Consider the following 20,765-nt stretch of genomic DNA (forward strand, 5'->3'; position numbering starts at 1 on the left):
GTCTTAGGCTAGTGGGGAATTAGGGCAAGAGCAGTGATCTAACCCATGCAAAGTTCTTCATTTCTGTCATTTCAAAGTAAAAATGTGTACCAAATTTAGAAAAAAATCAACTAACATAGATCACCCTTTCATACATCTTCCCTAAACACTACAGAAAAATGTGTATCACAGGTGCCATTTACAGTCAGATACCATTCATCACCTACTTATATATGCTAATATGAAACTATTTACTTCGGTACACTCAATGTAATTTTTGAAGCTACACTGACTCTGTATTATTCATCAAAACACAAGAAGATTTGACCAGTAAACCTGATCAGTTGTGCTTCCCCCATTTCACGGTTAGGAAGTTGTTCCTCTGATGTCATGGACAGCCCATTTCTTGGGCTATTTAAAACTAACCCAGACATCAGTTTAATTGCTCATGTCCAAATGCTTTCATCTGGATGTCCAGTTAAGTGCACACTCAATCAATTGTAGGCACAAAAATGCAAGAGCAAAATGGAGCCTAATTTTTTAAATCAGGCTCTCCTTAAGTAAAGATTTGAACATAATGCTTTTCTCTACAAGGAGAAGCAGTTCTATATAATTCAGAAGCCTAAAGCCCCCAACTGAGGCAATGCTAGGTAATATACACACACCTAGTAAGTGATTGTCCTTTCCCAAAGAGCTTACAGTCGAAATAGACAAGATATGCAAAGGATGGGGGAGATGAAGTATTATTTGCCTTTGCCATTTCACAGATAATGGAGATAAACCAGAAAGATCAAGGGACTTGTCCAAAGTGACACAAGAAATATATCAAAACTGGGAATTGAACCCTGATCTCCTGAGTCCCAGACCAGTGAGTCAAACAAATGCTTCAGTGTTCTAATAAACAAAAACATAACACGAGCAGCCCAACACCTAAAAGCAAACATTTGCATATTCAAGTAAGGAAGAAATGTATCCACAAGACATGGTGTTCTGCACAAATCGTTAAGCAATAATTGTAAAAATTATGAAAAAATACATTTAGTCCTATCTAATGAAATCAGTGTAAATTATATTGATGCTGGAAATGGGGAGAGGAACCCATTCATTGAACACAGAACTGAACATTAGATTACTTGAATAACTATAGAGCCAGTTATATGATATGATACTAATAGAGACTTAAATATTCAATGAATGAGATGTTCAGGACAACAGTAGCACATTTGTTACGTTTCATGTTCCAGTTCTTAGCTGTGAAAAGCTTCATAAGATCCAATAAAAGTATAATAGTCATCAATTTACAGTGCTTAGAGGTCACCTCCCTTTTTGCTTTAGGCAACTGACATACAGCATTTGAAAACCCATCTGTTCAGATGCTTATTGCCAAGAATATAGTTTTAAAACAATTGCATGTTGTCTGGCCCTTTAAAATATGTTATTTAAGGACACTGAATTTCATAGAGACTAGATATTTTAGTAAGTGTAGTTCTTCCTGGAATGTAGCAGAGAACTATTGTATTTATTCAGTCCGGAAGATAAAAAGCCATACAAGGAGAGATTTAAAAAAGTATAGCAAACACCCAAGAATGCTCTTAATTTTTCTCTGTTTTATATTACAGAACAAGATTATTTTAGACCCTATGACTTTCAGTGAGGCGAGATTCAGACCATCTCTTGAAGAAAGGTTGGAGAGCATTATCAGTGGGGCAGCACTGATGGCAGACTCTTCATGCACACGAGATGACCGCCGGGAGAGAATTGTTGCTGAATGCAATGCAGTACGACAGGCCCTCCAAGACCTGCTTAGCGAGTATATGAAGAATGTAAGTTATGTGCTCCTTTTAGTCTTTTCCTCCTCTATGGTTTGTTAAGCAGTTTTATGATTCTTTTTAAAGGCTTACATGCTTAGTAAAACTGATGATCCTAAATAACAAGAGTTCAAGAAAATCAAAGCGGTTACTTAAAGTACTTCAGGGATATTCCGCATTTTGGGGTCTGAGATTGTTTTACAGTAGTTTGTAACAAATAATTATATCTAGAAATGCATTTTGCTCTGCAAAGGAATGCCCCCAACTACAAGTTTCCCTCACTCCACTGCAGAATAAGGGACTAGTATGTTCTGCATCAGTAATTTGTTTAACTTTAACAAAAAAAATAGTCCACACAACTCTTAGATATTTCCAGTGAGCTCAAGCACTATTGTGAAATGTGTATAAAACTGCTGGTTGGTAAGCCAAATGGAAACATGGATAAGTCAAATGAAAATATACTAGATGCTATTTTTGAAAAAGAAAACGTGTAGTTAGTTTCTAGCATATTCATTGTTAAAGGGAAATAGTCATTTAATGTGTTACTCAGATGTATGCACAGAAGTTCACAGGAAGTAGCTCCAGGTTTGTGTGTGGGAGGATGTGGTTAAATCATGAAGATCCTTATTTGCTAACAGTTTAATTGGAGCTATTAACTGTAAGTGTGCAGATTCTCTGAGTCTCTTGAGTATTATCTGTCATTGCAGTGCACATAATGAAATATTTTAAAAATATCTTATACATCAGTTAAAAATGTAGGATTGCAAAAGGTGCTAAGAGTTCACCGTAGTGTACGCACATAATACAGTTTGCTTTATGTGTATAATCTCTTAAGTGATAAATATCCTCTGTTTAACAGTGCCTGCATATACCTCCAAAATTATTTGTGGGTATTCTGCACTGTTGTTACTAGACCTATCTATCATCAGAAAGCTGTGATATATGCAGTGAGGTCATAACCAGTCAATAACCAGTTTTTATAATACAACTTAATTCCTGAAAATGTTGTCAGAAGCCGTTCTTTTCTGAAAATATGGTGGTAGCCACTTCAAGCAGGTAATTTTCCTTTTTGAGCGCATCAAATATATTATTGAAAATATTTTGAAATAAATATTTACATATTTAAAGGTATCCAAAAATGTTTACCAGAGTGAATGTTCTATTCCATGCTTTGTTTTTCATCTACTGGTAACGTTAGAGTTTGAGTAAACACATTGACACATTTTGATCCTTTTTTTACAAGTCCCTAAATCCCATAAAAGTTGAAAAATAACATTCAGCGATGAAGCGCTTTTATTATTATTCCTAATTGCGAGACTGATAGTATGCAATATCAAAACAGTGAAAGTATTCATCTTCTAGTTGCTTTATTGTATATTTGAGACAACTAGAATTTATTTCTTAAATTGCTTTTTTTTTTTTTTTTTTTTTACTGTTCAGTAAAATGGAATTGGCTTCAAGGAACAGCTATTTCCTCAGTCTAGGATTACAAAGCAGAAATTGTTTGCTGTTTTTTAAGGTGACAGTTGAGATGTTCTTTCACTGCAAATGACAGTGAAGCTGATGCTGTTTTATCTTGAGGTGAAAGCCATAAAGAAAGTGAGTTAAAGAACAGGTGATGATGATGTGAAATATAGCTTTTTGGATTGCTGTCTGTAGAATCTTGTCTCACAGAATTATTACTTTTAGGTGTAAGCTGTAAAAGGTCTTCACAAAGATAGTTCCAAAACTGATGGATTGTTGAATCCTGTTTTCTGGTAGTGCCTGTTTTTATGTATTGTTTTGTGATAGCAGAATGCATTTGCCCTTGCTTCAGAATCATTACTTATTTTATTTCTGACACCACTTTCAGATAAGGCAGAAGAATCTTTATAGTTTATATGCATACATTTATGACCATGCTGAGGATGGTTAATGTCGTTTCAGGGTTTCTCTTAGAATGCAGAGTGGAACAGTGTTCTGTTTTACACTTTACATATGGTGTTTAGTAACTGATTTGATAGGTATTTTACCATCTCTATATTTCTATTATTCTAATATCAACCTAATTAGATCTAAAACCCACATTTCCCAATTCTTTTCTTTTCATGTTTCATCTGGAATGTAACCAAATTAGGCCAGTTGAACAGCTTCTATGTAAGTGTCTTCTTACCAAATTTCTGTTGAGTTTGAGGGTAGAGTATTTCAGATTTAAAAAATAAATATTTCATGTAATCTCTCCCTAGGTTTTTTTTTGTTTGTTTTTTTTAAGATACGACGTTTGTGTCTACCAGCATAGCCTCTATTTTTGTATTTAATCCCTGTCTTCATAACAGGTAATGGGGTTTTCAGTAATGAGAAGCAAGGGCTTTACAACTGCAAAAGATTTCACTTGGAAAAATTCTAAAAATCTTGGTAGAATTGCTGCAAAGAAAAATTGAAATCTGATTGCCATACTGCATAATTTAGCACAACTGACAGTCTGATCAAAAGATGGCCAAACTGTCAGAGTATTTTGTTCCGGGTTAGTATTGAGATACATTTGCAGAGCTGTCTGAGGGAAGCTTGTATAGCATCTGCCCATACTGCCTTTAACCCGTGCTATCAGTCTCTCGTTTTAAATTTACTCATACATTGTTCTGATTAAAGAAGAAGAAGAGAGAGAGAGATAATGGGGAAAGAAACCCTGAAAATTTGTGGCTGATAATGAGTCTTAAAATGTGCACACTCCTTTTGATGCTTGTCATTAAGAGTACAGAGTTATTTTATTACTGTAATATTGTATGCTAATATTTCAGTGATATTGCAGTGGTAATGTTGTTGTTGTTGTTCTTGGCTATTCAAATGTTAATAGCAATCCCCAACCTAAAATCACCTTGCCCTCTCTTATCCTTTTCAGTGATCTAGGATGAGGAAGACCTCACTCTTCATCTATAAGTTCTTTTTGTTTCATGTTGTTTACGGATCAGTCCTGATTCTCCATTCCCTTGCACTAGATTAATCATTTGCATCGGTGCATAGTGAGTACAAAGGGGATATGAAATGATAGGGTTTTACACCCCATTTTACAATCAGTTTGCTCAAGTATGAATGACTTCACTAGGTAAAAAAGGGTAGAAAATAAGAATGGATGTATTCAGTCTTGCAAATCAGCCCACCTTACCTTTCACTATTGTGCCAATAAGTGATGTTTCCCCAGCTGTAGGTCAGACAGGTAAAGGATAGAAAATTGTGGTGCAGGAGGGAGAATTCTGGGCACATATAACACGATTGTCTCACATTCTTCTGCCCATTTTGTAAGTCCCTGATGTGCTAGTGAGTTGCTAACCACGTTCTTTTAGCTAGTTACATGCTTGAAATGGAGTTCTTGTGTATAGCATCGAGTGCAACCTATACGATATTCCAAACAAATTTTATTGAGGCCGGTCAACGTTGTTGTGTGGTTCAGAAAACTCGTCAGAAAGATGCCAGTGGGTGTCTGATCAGTTGGTGAGGGAGATGGGAATCCAACAAACAGGCAAGGTAAGACTTCAGGGTGTGAGGAATCCTTTAAAAAGCCTTTTTCCCTGCTGACTGTTTTCAGCCATTAGTTTTTGTACTAAGGTGGAAGGAAGGTTTGCAAGGGGAAGAGGGAGAAGAGTAAGCTTCAGTTGCAGTAAAACTTATTTTCAGTATTATGACGATTTCAGGCAAGCGCCCCAACTTGCTGCTCAGAATTGGTGAAAAGACAAAACTTGACAATTTCACTTTGATTTTATTTTTAATGTACTGAATTAGATTTGGTTCAGCTATATTCTCTCCATTGCAAATACTTGTTTGAATGATTAATACCATGGGAGGTTTTGCAGTTTTAGCCCACAGGAGCTCTATCATTGTTGTTAATAATGTAGATTGGTGTTATGGCTCCGATCAGGACTGGAGTTCCATTGTGCTTGATGTTGTACAAACACATAGTAAGCACCTCTAAGGAGACAAGACAGACAAAGTAATAAACCACGTATGAGTAAATTGTCAGAGGTACATATCTTACCAGTTATATTTTTTTAAGATTTCCCCAAAACAATCTCCCCACTTTTCCTCTTTCTTTCCTTATTTTCTTTCTCTGCCACTGCTGTCCCAAAAGACAACTCTGGTGATTTTATTGTGAGTCTCATAATATTTGGTGATTTATTGGGTTTTTTTTTTAAGCCCCAGCTCCTGGAGTCCTGTAGTTTTGTGTTAATCTCTTTCCTTTAAAAACAAAGGTAAGTTTCTAGTCCTCATGGCTTCAGAGAAGAGTTTGAAAGGAGAACTGATTGGAAATTCTTCAGTGAAATGAGTTTCTGGTGGAAAATGTGGACTTGTGCATGGAAACCAGCCTGGTTTCCTGCCAGCTCACCCACCTGGCTCCTTGGCGGACTCTCAGCTCTTCAGCAGCCTGCCTGATGGGATGGGGAGGCTGAAACCCCAGAAAACCCCCCCAGAGCACCAACTCTTATGTTTCCGTCTCTGCCAGTGCTCCTAGGCTTCCTGGCTCCCCTTCAGTCCGCTTGGTGAGCTGAAAGGGAACCTGGATCCTGCAATCCCCAGCTGAGCTGCGAGTGTTGGAGCTTTGGAATCTGGGGCTTCCTGGCTCCCCTTCATCTTGCAGGCAGAATTTCATTTTTAAATCATCAAAACTAGTTGTTCTGAGCTATCCATTTCTTTTTCATGGATTCAGTTATGTTAAGAATTTTTGGTTGTCATTCCAATTTGGAACAAAACCAAATAATGAAATTCCAATAACCTCCACGAAACAGAGTCCCTGTTCTCTGCATCACTCTTCTTGAAATGTGAATCCCAAAGACTTAAACACCAGAAGGCAAATCAAAATTGAAAACCTGTAATCTCTTTTTTTTTTTTTTTTTAAATCAATCTCATGATTTTGGGGGCCGACGCAGGGTTTTTCAAAGTTTAGGATTGGTAATACTGCAGTCCTTCCCTCCTGCCTTCCCAACCCTGGCCACTATTGCTATGTCCACAGGTGTGTGATTCCCCTGCTCTGTACACATACTCACACAAGGTCTCATCCAGCTAGCCCAAGTGTAAATTGCAGTGCAACGTCCCCAGAGCCATGCCAGGTTTTTATCCACCATTGAAGATGGGTTTGAACTCAGCATGGCTAAGCTGCCACTACTTGTCCTACTATAGCTACATTCCCATTTACACTCTCACTAGCTCACTTGATGAGAGCTAGCACAAGCATATGGACCCACGCAGGGGAAGCACACTAGGTAGTGTAGACCTAGCCTATACGAGAAAGGGAAACACCTTCTAACATTACCATCCCTTCCCAAAAACCACAATTAACTCTTGACCCATTAAAATCATCCTGTTAGATCAGTGCCCTTATTACTGAGTGATGCTCAAAGGTGGTTAACCTTTCTGTTTTCAGCAGAGACAGGGAAAGGGGTTCTCCTAACTGGAATCTTCCTCCAGAATCCACTGGCTCTTGTCACTTCTTTCCATCATGGAGGAGACTGGGGCTTGCTTCAGGTATGGGTTTCTAGGTGTGAGACAGGAGAACGCCGTTGCTGGTCCCTGCCTAAAGCTCTTTCCCTCTGTCAAGTGGGACTGCTTTTGGCAGGTGCTCTGGGCAGGGGGATGGAGAATTTGCATGGCCATTCGGTCTCACGGGTTCAGCAGTTTCTGTCGGTTCCCCTCTTGTGGTGCAGGGGAAGTTTCTTGTCAGGGCTCAAAGGAAGGGCCTGCCAGGCCTTTTCCTGCACCTAGTAGCCAAGAGCCACTGCTGCTACTTTTCCTTCAGAGCAGTTTCCTATCTCTGCAGGTAGGCCAAATCTGGGGAAAGGGAACCTCATAGCAACACTATCTGGGATTTAGAATGAACTGCAGAATGCATGCTTTCAAAATGGTGGCATGGTGCAGCCGCGATCTTTTAGAGACGTATTTATTCTATGGCATAGATTTAATAGAAACAAAATCCTCTTGTTTCCCGTGTTACTCTGATTCCCCTCTGCTTCTCCTGCATTTCCCAGATTTTTTGATCCTTCTCCTAGGTCTGTGTGGGCTTTTTGTTTTGTTTTTAAAGTCCCTCTAATAACCTAAACATGTTCAATATGACACGGTGGAAAGATTCCCATGAACACTTCAGTGGGTTTTTTTTATATCTTGCCCCTGAAGTTGCCACCTGTTCCCAACATCTGATCACACGAGCTTTCTGGCTGTACTGTGGGTCTATGGCTTCTAGTTCTTATTTTGTGCAAATAAGGAAATTCCAAGTCTAAAGATACAAAACATAAGGTAGAGAAAACACAGGTCTTCAGGTGGTTTTATTTACAGAAATACAGGAAGTGCATTTGATGTTGCCTCATATAAAATTGAATTTTAAGAAGATGCTGCAGAGAGTAAAAACTAAATGTCTTTAATGGACAGTTAGAGGTTCTTGAAGGCACAACCAAATTAGAATGAAAAAGGTGATGGAAAATGAAAATCTATGGACTCTCAAGAGAGTCAAGTTCCATATTTAACAGCTGTAGCTGAACTCATATTTAAAAGAGAAAATCATTCTTGCATCCTTTTGAAAGGAGACTCTGAATCACACAAGATTAATCTGTGTGACAGTGAACAGTAAATTATATTCATGAGACAGCAAAATGTCCATTGCTGTCCCAAACTCAGTAATCAGTGATTGGTGACAGAGGTTGTCTGTCGAGTCATCAGGATTGGCTGATTTAGTTACAGCTGTCTAGAAAGGACAATCTGTCAATTGTTCTCACGATTGCTCTGATAGCTTTTCAAGGAATACTTAGAAAAGCAAGTTTAAGTTAAAGCTACATACTGTAATTCAAGATTGAAATAATGAACTGAAACATTTCATATTTCATTTTGCTTTCCTAGACAATATTTGAACCCTGTCTTATGTTTCCTGTCCTTGAAAAAGGTATGTGGAAACAAAGGGGTTGGGACTATGAGAGAGTGTGCCTCTGCCTTTTAAAATACCAATCAGAACCAGGTGTTCATGTTGCAGTGATCCATTCTTGAGATATACCAAGCAATTTTTAGTAACCGATTCAAGTTTGTTTTGTTGAAAATGAAATATGCAGGCCATTTTTTAGAACCACACTGGTTTTACTGGGTGAGAACAATGCAGATTCCCCCCTGTAGTATGGTTGGCCGTCCCTCCCCGTCAGTCTTGGAGGGAGGCCTACCTCCTCACTACCCTACAGTCGCCGAGCTATAAACAGTTCAAAGTCCCCTGGCGGGGCAGCAAACAGTTCAAAGGCCCCCGGCAGGGTGGTAGGGGGACGCAGGCCCACCTGATTCTACTGCGTCCCAGCCCAGGTCCCTAGCTGTGGCCGCGGGGTATGCCACGGGGTTCACGGGGTATGCCACGGAGTCAGCGGAGTCCCAGCCGCTGCACGCTGAGTCACCATCCAGCTCCCCGGTCCCCAGACCGTGTGGCCCCTCCCCTGGGCTACTTCCTTCCCCCTGTCCCTTGGGTACCTGATGTCCTGTAGTCTAGTCGCCCTCGTTGGGGTAAATGCCCGGGGCAGGTTGTAGAACCCCTCAATCTCGTCAGGGGGGCGGCAAGTTGGGCAGATCTTCGGGGCCGTCGGCGGGGGGGCAGTTCCTCCAGGTCTGGCCCACTCAGGGCCCGCGTCTCGCCATCGTCGTCTTGCAATTCCAGGGGCAGCTCCTCCAGGTCTGGACCCAGTAGGGCCACCTCCTCCACGTCTGCGTCGGGCAATTCCTCCAGGTCCTTGCTCCTTGGGATTACAGGGTCCAACTGGGTGGGTGGATCCAGGGGTACTGCTGGGCCCCAGGCCCCGCGCTGCTCCTTCACTGGCACCCAGATACCGGCCCTGGTCCGCTTCCTGGGTACCCAGTCTCGGTCGGCTCGCCTGGGTACCAGACCGCAGGCAGCACTGGAGGGATGTCCTTCCCCTCCGGGAGCTGGCCGCCAACTCTGCTCCTGGGCCTCTCTTTTGTACTTCCTGTCTTGCCGCCTCGCTTCCGGGCCGGCAGACGGGCAGTCTCTGGCTCCGCCACCACAGGCCTGGCCTGTTGCTCCCTGTCAGTCTTGGAGGGAGGCCACACCCCCTCACTATACCCCCCTTTCACAAATTTCTCAGAAACTGAGTCACTAGAATAATGAAAAACATTAGGAAAAAGTTTTTCACTAGGAGGGTGGTGAAGCACTGGAATGGGTTACCTAGGGAGGTGGTGGAATCTCCATCTTTAGAGATGTTTAAGCTGCGGCTTGACAAAACCCTCGCTGGGATTATTTAGCTGAGGTTAGTCCTGCTTTGAGTAGGGGGTTGGACTAGATGACCTCCTGAGGTCCCTTCCAACTCTATGATTCTATTCTATGACGACAAAATCATTTCCCCTGGTACAAAAAAATGTATTTCTGGAAATCATGAAATGTGTTGTTTCAAAGTGATTGCCAACAACCAGGTGCTAAGCAAGCCAGGAATTTGATCAATCTCACTCTAACTCCTATTCTGTAGGCTGTGCCCATCTAGTGTTCTAAATTTGTGATACTTCTGGGTACCTTGCCTTTCCCCATCTATACATAATTTACCATCTGCATACTCTATCCAGAACACTAGTTCAAAGGGCCCCAGCCACATTGCAAGTAGTTTGGTTTCTTGTCTTTGTTAGGTAACAGCAGCAGAACTTGGTATTGATATACCCATTGCTTAGCACTTTTATGATAGTACTGTGGTATCTGTGCTGCCTGCAGGTTTTTACAAGCAAAAGCTGCTACAGAATCCAAACGTTCCCATAATTTCAGACTAGTCAGGATCACATGCTTTGTCTTTGAGGTAGCAGGGCCAGAATATCACGTTGCTATTCTCCATAAACACAGTTCACCATAGGCAAACCCTGTAGAAAAGTGTGGTACATCAGGCATTGCAAATAACAGATATACAAGCAGTTTGTCCAATTTCGGGCTTTTGGTAGTTGCATTTTACACAGGATTTCCTTGAACATTCTATTAAAAGGCTCAAACAGGTCATCTGTGTGACGATGATAGACTGGGGGTTTAACTGACTTAAAACCATCTGGGGGAGAGCATGCTTTTTGCAGCAGCTGAGATATAATGCTAGTGCCATGGTCTGTCAACATTATTATCTTAGGAATGTCAACCTGGGAGAACTTTTTAAATACCTGTCTTGGATTCTCTACCTCGGCATGAGCCTGGTTCCATATCTGTTGTTGAAACACCAAGAGTTCTGTTTCTTTGAAATCTTCGGAAGGAGAAGTTGGGGAAAAATGAATTCCAATTCTGAGGTTCACTGATGATTCTGACTAGGATATTTCCCTCTGAGTCAAAACTGGAATGCTAGGCCCACCAGAGCCCCATTAACTGCAGTCAAACACTCATATAAATGACTGAGCTTCTCATTGTCTCTTTTCTGTTCTATAAAATCAGTGGAGCCTAGTGACTGGTCATTCACTAGTGGCATAACCTTGAATGACTCCCCCTCGTTGGGTACCCTTGGGAGGGTGGGGTCTAAATCTCACTATGTTGCAGTGCCACTGTGGACCCTCTTCCTTGGTTCTTTCTGGGCAATTATTAATCCATTCTTAGCTAAACAGTATTTTGTCTTTATTGTCCTACCTACTGTGCCAGAAAGCTCAGAGTAACTAAAATGAAAAACCTTCTGAATATGCCAGTCATTGGACTGAATTGAGTCCAGGTTAGTGCCTCAGTTCATTTGAAAACATATCAGTCTGCCCCCACTCGTGAGCTAAAACTTCAGTGGCACGGGGGAAACAAAAAAGAAACAAAATTACAACAAAATCATATACAGTGGGAACAAACATCGCTGCGGTTTGGCTATTTACTGTCCCCATGACCCAGGAGGTAAGGTAAGGCTGGATTTTTCTTTAAGTGAAGCATCATGGCAGATAGATGTATGTCAGAACCCACGATCTATTTCAGCACAAACATCTCAGCATAAGAAGAAACTAACAGCCCTTGAAACATAACCTCATGAATTATTACGGGAATCGCAAATCTTGCAGTACAACTGGGGACATCTGTAAAATGGAAGTAAAAGCTATAGCGTAGTCACATTCCATGGAGGGGCAGTGACAACCATGACCCTACCACCTATGTGAAAAACAACCCCACACGCTTCTTTTCCCTGTTGTTATATAAGATCTGGCACTTGCGGCAGTTATCACTTTCCCTAGAGAGATTCACCCAGAGGCTAGTCTACCCCCAGTGCAATCCTCCAGTGTTTTCAGTCCAGCTCTGTGCAGTTGGGATTAAACTGGGAAAATATTTGGCCCACTGAAAGTATTTCAAATTACATCCATAAACTTTGTTTTGCCTTCATTATATCTCTGGTTTCTCTTCACCTATGGTGAACACCTGGACCTCTGTCTTCCTAGCAAATGTCACACTTCCACAGTCAATCCCTGAAACCAAGAAAGTCTCCACCTATCGTGTGGTCACTCAGGCTGCCAACCCAGAGAATGCAGTTTTTGCCTTCAGCCAGCGGGAACAACGTGGTTCTGACATAATCATCTGTACTACTTCTCCGATGGAATTAGGCTTTGTTTACAGACACTGGCTGCAGAGGATAAAAAAATTCCCGTGTCACTGCTTGAAACCGTGAACTAACTGCTCTGCACTGCCACAATAACCTTTCTTAGTGAGACCCAGCCCATACAGAATGGCTGATTATATCTTTTGAGAAGATAATAGTTACTAGCAGGTGCAATCCATTGAAATATAGGCTTCTCAAGGCTCCCCACCACTAGGCCCATTGGTCAATATAAGTGCTCTTCCCAAATGTTCAAATCTTTCAAGTTATGGCTCAGGGTCATTTCCTGGTCCTGTTTTGGCAGGAACTTTCTCTGCATTTGGAGTTTGACAGGGGATGACATAGCTTTTTCTACCATGGGAGTATCTATTCTATTTGCTTCACTTAAGATTTCTACTGGTGTTGCTGTTGCAGCATCAGTTGGAAATACTACGGGAGCTATTCATTTTCCTCCTGCTAAACTCTCCACAACATCAGATTCTGTTTTTAATTAGTTCAGAGTCTCTAGATTCGTCTGAAACCTCACATGTAAAATAGTGCGGTTACTAGGAAGAAATGTAGCAATAATGAGCAGGCTTTTTCAATAAGAGAAAAACTTTACCAACATACATCAGAACAAGCTCCAAGCAGCAAGTAGTAAAATATAAACATAACTGGAAGTTTCCAAACCCTAAATTTCACCCAGCCCTCATGACCAGGATGTGGAACACTGCATTTCCAGAGGCATTCTCCCTCTTTTGTCTCTTCCGCGGAGCACCTGTGTAAGGGCAAGAGACACGAAACAGGAAGTTAATTCCTTGTGTCTGGGGCCAAGTAATATTTTTATTGTGTTATTAAATTGTTAGTTTCTGGTACTGCCCACGAAGGGCATAGTACAAATGCAAAAGAATATGCAATCCCTGAACTGAGAAGTAAATGTTCCCTGTACCTTGGCGCGCTCATGGACGCACGTGCACACATTTGGAGAAAGAGAGAGTGTGTCTGTGTGTGTACATGTATATGACTGTCAGTCCTGTGGAAAATGGATGTATGGAGAAAAGGGATATTCAATAAAACCAATGCAGCCCATAAATAAAACTGTGAGCATGGCTATTTCTTCACAAATGTACAATAGCAAATAGTTTACAGTTTACAATTTCTGTCATCTCCTCTAGGTGCCACTACAATCTATATAAACTATTATATTATACTTTACAGAATATATGACTTGTTCAGTAGAACTAAGGGTGCTGTAAAACATTCTGAAGTTGGTTTGGTTTTTTTCTGTTTTTGCTTTTTGTTCTTTACCACTTCTCTTGCATTTTTGGCTCTTGATTTTTTGTTCAAGTGGTTTTTTGTTTGTTTGTTTGTTTGTTTGTGTTTTTTGGGTTTTTTTGTTTGTTTGTTAGTTTGGGTTTGGCTTTATTTGGAGCCTAAATAAGGTTCTTTTTCATCTGGTTTGACGTATTTAGTTATAGAAGGTGAAAACAGTTGTTTGCACATAATGTCAAATACAGCATATGGGAGTAAATAGTATCTTTGTTACTGGGACTCAGAGAATGCTCTTTATGTGATGACCTAAGATTTGGGAAATATTTGAATCTCCGAATAAATTAAAAACAAAACACACTTTCCTCCTCAGGCTCCCTTCTCTTCACCTCCTTGCTATGAACCATCTTCTTTTAGGGCTTGCCCTTTTGATCTTTTCCCTTCTTAGGCCCCAAATCAGCAGAATTGTTAAGTGCATGCTTACTTTTTGCATGCACTTATGTCCCATTAAGGACAGAGAGTTTAGGCACACACTTAAGGTTAAAGTTCAATTTGTGCTTATATGCTTTGCTAAAATGGAGCCCTTTGACACAATCCAGTTTATCTGGGGGCCACCAGGGATGACCTCTCCCAACCTGCCAACCTCCTATACATGCATTATGTCTCCTACAGCAATGTGTATGGAATCCCTCTTATTATCTTACATTAATTCATGTAACAAAACCGGCAGCAAATCCTCATGTGTAACTACCATGTCTAATAATATGTTAAAAACAAAGGTTTTTCTGGTTTCTTATTTCCAGCTTGCTGTATTAGTCTCTTCAGAACCTAACCATTTTAACTAGGTTCTTTCCCTAAAATTAATTTAGTGTACTTTTGCTTTCCTACCATTTTCTCTTTCCCTATAGCTGTCCTTGTATATTTGACCCTTCAAGCCCAATCAGATCCTATTGCAACACACTATTGTGTTTGTAACTCCAAGACTCAGTCACCATAAAGATTTTGAATAAGGGGAAGGAATTTCTTATCATACTGATCATATCTACTTACGGGCTATCTACCATCACAGAAAGTATGGTCTAGCACAGGGGTTCTCAAACCAGGGGTCATGACCCCCTCAGGCGGTCACGAGGTGGTTCATGGGAAGGTCACGAGCTGTCAGCCCCCACGCATGCTGGTAAGGGTGGCATGGCATGGGGGAGGGGAAGGGTCATCACAGCCTCAAATATTTTCAAAGGGAGTCCCAGCAAAAAAAGCTGTAGAACCCCTGGTCTAGCAGTTAAAACACAAGACTGGGAGTCAGGAGATTTGAGCCTTACTCAGATCATTTTACCTCTCTGTTCTTCTCTTCCTCCACCTGCAGAATTGAGATATACACTTATTTTTCAATCAGACTTAATTCATTAATGTTTAAGTTCTTTGATCCTCAGATGGAAAGTGCTATGGAAATATTAACAATTATTATAATAACTGGCATATGGAGGGTGCATTTAGGAACTCATTGTCTGCTCGGGAAGAGAGATGGGGTTTCCTCTCAACTTATTCGCTGGCCTTTTTAAGGTGTGTCCACAGTGCCACTGGCAACACGCCTACAAACCTGAGTAGAGAGACTCGAATTAGCAGAACTTGAGCTAAAGCACCGACAATAGCAGTGTAGATGTTGCAGCTTGGGTTCTCAAGCCCAGGTGGGGTAGGCACCCCTCTATAAGCAAACAAAAAGGAATATATGACTTGTCCAATAATACAAAGGTGCTGCGTTGAGTCTTTCTATCATTTTCATTGTGCCTTATGTTTACCACAGGAATCTAGAGTAATTTCCTTTTCTTATTTCAGTTCTGCAATAGCAATATTATGTTTTTGGTGTTTTGATGCATCTGCTTACAGAAATAGACTCCTCCCACCATGTATTGTATACGGTTAATTAGGTTAGAAGTTTGTACTGCAATAACAATTATCAGTTCTAGAATAACTGAACATGCTATTTGTTCACCTGTTATATCTTTCAGTGTGAATCCTGATTATAGCTGTGATTGTTCAATGCGCTTTAATTATTCTTTTCTGTGTTGTAGTTTGCATATATGGGTCATTTAATTTGTTTTTGTTTACCCACGTCATATGGAGTTTATTATCCTGTTGTGAAAGAAGTTTTTCTGTAGTTAATACTAAATCATTTATTTTATGATTCTGCTTTCTATATGTACATCTGCCTTATGTGTATTTCTTCTGCATTTCAGTATTTTTACTGGACAGGTGTCCATCTTTTGTATATCCTGTGGATGTTGGCCGTAAAGAAAAACTGTGTCTTAAATGTTTATTGGGAATGTGTCAAAATAAACATATGTCTGCTGAAATTAGTGATCTTACAGAAACTAATGTCTTGAATTTATTTTTCCTGAAAGGCTTCATAACTTCTACTCATGGTAACATGATATCTTAATTATGTAATATGCAAATATAAGGCCATATTCAATGCTTATGACAAATAACCTGCAGAGAGTAGCAGGAACATATGGTGTCAGCTGGGTATCTCCATTTTGATTCATCTAGATTCTGTACTTTCTGTGAGTGAGCATAATAGGTGTTGTCTACAGAGATGTCTGTACATAGGATTGTACATAGACAGAATACACGTCCACGTAAGCAATGTGGTTTGGGGGGGTGTCTCTCTCTCTCTCTCTTTCTCGCACACGCGCACACATGCAATTTGGGATGTAGAGTTATATCATTATCCGTACAATAACCAGAATTTGACCTTATAATAATTTTAAAGCTGCCTTGTATTTAATCAATTGTATGTATAAAATCAACTCTTCCTCTAACTACAAAAATAGTAGTGACATGAAATAAAAAAAATGAAGCCCTCCCAAAAAATTCATTAAAAATATGAATGCTTGTCTCTCTCACAGAAGTTGGTCCAGTAAAATATATTACCTCACCCACCTAGTCTTGCTGATATCTGGGACCAACACTGCTACAATAACACTGCATACATAAATTAAAAATAGTATTCTCATAACTAGGATGCATTTTCTTGAAGGTCATGTGTAAGGGCCAAACCTCCTTTATATATATGTTTGAAATGCTATTTTTACACTGTATTCGATATCAAAACTTGTATTAAATGTCAATCTGCTAGGGGTAAAAAGTGGGATACCCTACTACAGGGGTAGTTAATTATTTTTTGTCAAGGTCCACATTTCTTGGTCCACATTTAGTCAAGGTCCAGGCTCCAGAGAAAGTCATTTTAAAAAAATAAAAATGATGATGATAATAAGTTAAAAAAAAATATTGTGGGTTCCGTTCAAAATAGTCTGGCAGTCTGGATTTGGCTCGCGGTCTGCCTATTTACTATCCCTGCCCCCGTATGTAAAAGTCTGCCATGTATATACTACAATGGTGAGTTTTATTCATTTGGAATTCAGAATTACAGTTGTTTAAATTAGTTATAGAATGACAGTTGTGTGGATTCCTGTGATATTTTTAAATGGTTATTCTGATACAATGTTGTTTAAGTGATTGATGGAATATAAGAATCAGAAGCATTTTTAGAAGCCTGGTTCTGGAATAATGGTCTTGGTCCAGAAGAGGGCACACTTGCATGCTATAAAGATTCTCTGCATAATTAAAAGAACTGCATCCTGATGTTGTATAGCTGTAATAAAAATACATTTAATAATAAACAAAATTGAGAGTTTATTTTTATTAGGTACAGGATCTTTAACAAGACACCCATTTCAAAAGGTTTGTGAAGACAAATAAATTATTTTGAATGTAGTGTATGATTTGTCTATAAATTAGTAAATAAAATATTAGGTGTTAAAGCCCTGTTGCATTTCTGAAAGTATTGGTATTTTGGTTTTAATATTAGAGAAATTATCATGCCAGTAACACGTATTTATTTTTTCTGATGTATCTCATATATGGGAAGATATCACAGATGTGGCTGAAATACACAAAGCACATACAGTAGTAATATAAGCTAACTTTTGAGTTTCCTTTTACTAAAGTAAATTATATAATGTAATGAAACATTATACAGTAATTGCATTGTATTCAATGGAATGTTACTGTGTGACTTGTCATATCATTTTATGATTTAATGATTACAATGGAATTACTGTGACACATCATACCTTGTGGTTATATCACAGGGTAACTTGTCAGTTAATTTAGTGTTACTCCTTCCAGATCTGTGTGTTCTTCATACAGTAAGAGCATGTGATGTTATTTATTGTTACAAAGACAAATTAAAGTAAGAAAAATCATCTGTGATATGATCAATTTCCTATAATGTACCTATTATTAAAATATCAGTGGTGTTTTGTTTTTGTTTTTTTCCCCCAAGAAAGGAAACTGTGTTGGAACATTAAATTTTTCAGTTTATTCTTGGGTTTTTAACAATGAATTTAAAATATTGGATTTCTTTAAAAAAAAACAGTTGCATCTGATCTCTTGTTAAACACCCAGCATAAAATTAAAATAACTTTGGGTTCGCTTGTATTATATAGGATATCACAAAACAAATGCCATGGAGTCACTGGCACACAAGTAGCACAACTTAGATAGAATGGGTTTTATCACTACGTAAATATATTTTAAACATCACCTTTATCTTGCTACTGATATAAGAAAAGTTAATTTTAAACAGTTTGGCATCCATTTTGTTATACGGAAATGAAATTTCAGAGAAATGATTCCTGGTATAGGAAGAATTCACTATAATACATTTATCTGTAACAGGTTTTCCTGTTCATAGTCTTATAACTTAATATGTAGTGAAACTTGATATAATATATTGCATATATATTATTGCAATACATCAATTGTAATATAAAGGGTTCTTCATTCAGATCCACTTGTGAGGCCTGTGCCCATGTTGAGCCCCACTGAAGTCATTCATATAACAATGATAGCAAATCACCATTGAAGTCAGTGGCTCCATGTAGTCATATGAGTCCATACAAAATATATGAATGCAGAATTGGGGCCTTAGAATGAAAAAGGAAAGTCTTAACATTATAGGATTAATTTTACAGTCTATCAAATATACTTTACACCTGATCCTGCACTGGTGTAAACTTCATAATGGAGCTATACCAGTGATGGAAGTTAGGGTATGTCTTTACTGATGGTGGCAAATTTGCAGCCATCAGGTCAATTCTTTGCGATCGGTTGAGTGGAAGCGAAGACCCGCTCAATCGATGCGGAAGTTGATTTAATAAATCCACCTCCTGAAAAAAGAGTAGTGCTGCGCCAACCGGAGCTCATTTCCCGTCAGCGCAGCAAAGTGAAGATGTTGTAGAAATTAGGAAGTCTTGACGGGCTTGCATATCTCCCTTTGACTGCCACCAAATTTCCTGCTCAGTGTAGACCAGGCCTCAGAGTGCACCCCCTGCAATTCTAAATTCGGCAAAGGATGGGCAGCAAAGGATCACTGAGTCACAACTGGCATCTTTGCAGCCGCCACTCTTCACTATGTCCAAGTACGGCTCAGACATCGTGAAGAATTGGGGCCTGTGGGCTAGATCTTAGGCTGGTGTAAACCGCCATCGTTCCATTAATTTCAATGGAGATATGTGAATTTACATTAGCTGACGATCTGGTCCCACACCTTTATCTAGCATAATTAGATTTCTGCATTATGATGAAACATTTGTTCTTCAATACGAAATCAAAGAGCCCCAAAAGAGAATTCTGCAGTTTTAAATGAATTTTTTAAACATTATTTAGAATACCTTGGGGCACAATCTGTAGTAATGTAGTTACTACCAGGCTGTCAGATTCATTGCCAAATAGTATTCAGAATCCAGGGATCAGATAAATTAGATTTTAATTGGGTTTTAAGGCTAAGCTGAATAAGTAGATAAGGTAGAATTAGCCAGAGACATATTAAAGTAATGAAACCCTTGGCTCTCTTAGGCTATTGTATTAAAAACTATACAATCTGTTGTTGATCAGAGATGTCATGGAAGAGTCGAAAAAGATTGACACAGATAGGTAGAGGAAACGGTGGTATCTGATGTAATCACATTATCTTGAACACTGGAAACCCAAGGAATAGGACAAAATTGTGTTAGTTCTATTTTATTATAGCATTTGGATGAAAAAAACAAAATTGAGTTTTACCAAGCTGGTAGGACCACTGAGGCAGAGAATTGACTGATTTTTATTTTTTAAGAGAGCAAAATAGAAATTACTACTTACTGTGAGAGGATAGTAACAGTATCTTATTTATCTCACTTATTAACAAGCTTATGATTTTTTACCATGCAGAATTTAATTTTCATTGCAGACATGACCTTTTTTCTAATAACATCATTTTGTCTTTCATCTGGCTTTTGTATGGACATGTTCAAATGACTGAAATTTAAATTAGGTTATAAAATTCAAGCACTAAACTCATTCTTTATACCATTACTTCAGCTTAAAGATATGTTACCTGGGAAAGCTCAACGGTATTTTGAATGCCTAAGGGCCTAGTCCTGCAAACCTTTATGTGAGTGATTTATTACATAAATGCAAGTAAAGACTCTTGGTGTGAAATAAGGCCCTGTGCTTGCAGTGGGTGCTTGTTCATTTATCTCTAATTGATTATGCTTATTTTTGTAAGAAAAAAAGAAACATTCACTATCTTAAAAAAAAAAAAAAAAAAAAAAAAAAAAAACATTTCTACAAATAAAATGAAATAAAAATAACCCAGCCTATTACTTTTCCAGTGTTTTATAGTTTCTCACTGTTTAATTCAATGTTACTACAAAAGAGGCAGGAAAAAAGTCTGCTTTTTCACTGTTGCTCATAAAATCATATATTCCAAGGCCAGAGGGGGCCACTGTGATAACCTAATCTGACCTGCATCATACAGGCCATAGAACTTCCCTGAATTAATTCCTATTGGAACTAGAGCATATCTTTGGATATTTTTCCCCTAAATCTTGATTTAAAAATGGTCAGTAATGGAGAATCCACCACAACCCTCGGTAAATCGTTCAAATGATTTATTACCCTATCTGTTAAAATTTTGCACCTCATTTCCAGTCTGAAGTTGTCTAGCTTCAACATCCAGTCACTGGATCTTTGTATACCTTTGTCTGCCCTAAAGAAAAGCCCCGTCTCAAATTTTGTTCCCTGTGTAGACTTACTTTATAGACGGTGATCAAATCTTTGTTTAACTCATTAAATTGAGCTCCTTGAGCCAATCACTATAAATCAT

At 39.0% G+C, this 20,765-nt stretch overlaps 1 protein-coding gene across 3 annotated transcripts in view; it reads left to right on the forward strand.

The window, feature by feature from the left end:
- Nucleotides 1–20,765, forward strand: part of CTNNA2 (catenin alpha 2) — a 689,583-nt gene that overhangs the window by 232,098 nt on the left and 436,720 nt on the right. For all 3 annotated transcript variants that reach the window (XM_067555203.1, XM_067555205.1, XM_067555204.1), the window contains exon 7: nucleotides 1,599–1,802. In XM_067555203.1, the coding sequence (XP_067411304.1) occupies nucleotides 1,599–1,802 (204 nt within the window). The remainder of the gene's footprint in view (nucleotides 1–1,598; nucleotides 1,803–20,765) is intronic.

This window comes from Emydura macquarii, unplaced genomic scaffold, assembly GCF_026122565.2.
Source record: "Emydura macquarii macquarii isolate MOO-44397 ecotype Brisbane River unplaced genomic scaffold, CSIRO-AGI_Emac_v2 contig_1568, whole genome shotgun sequence".
NCBI lineage: Eukaryota > Metazoa > Chordata > Testudines > Chelidae > Emydura > Emydura macquarii.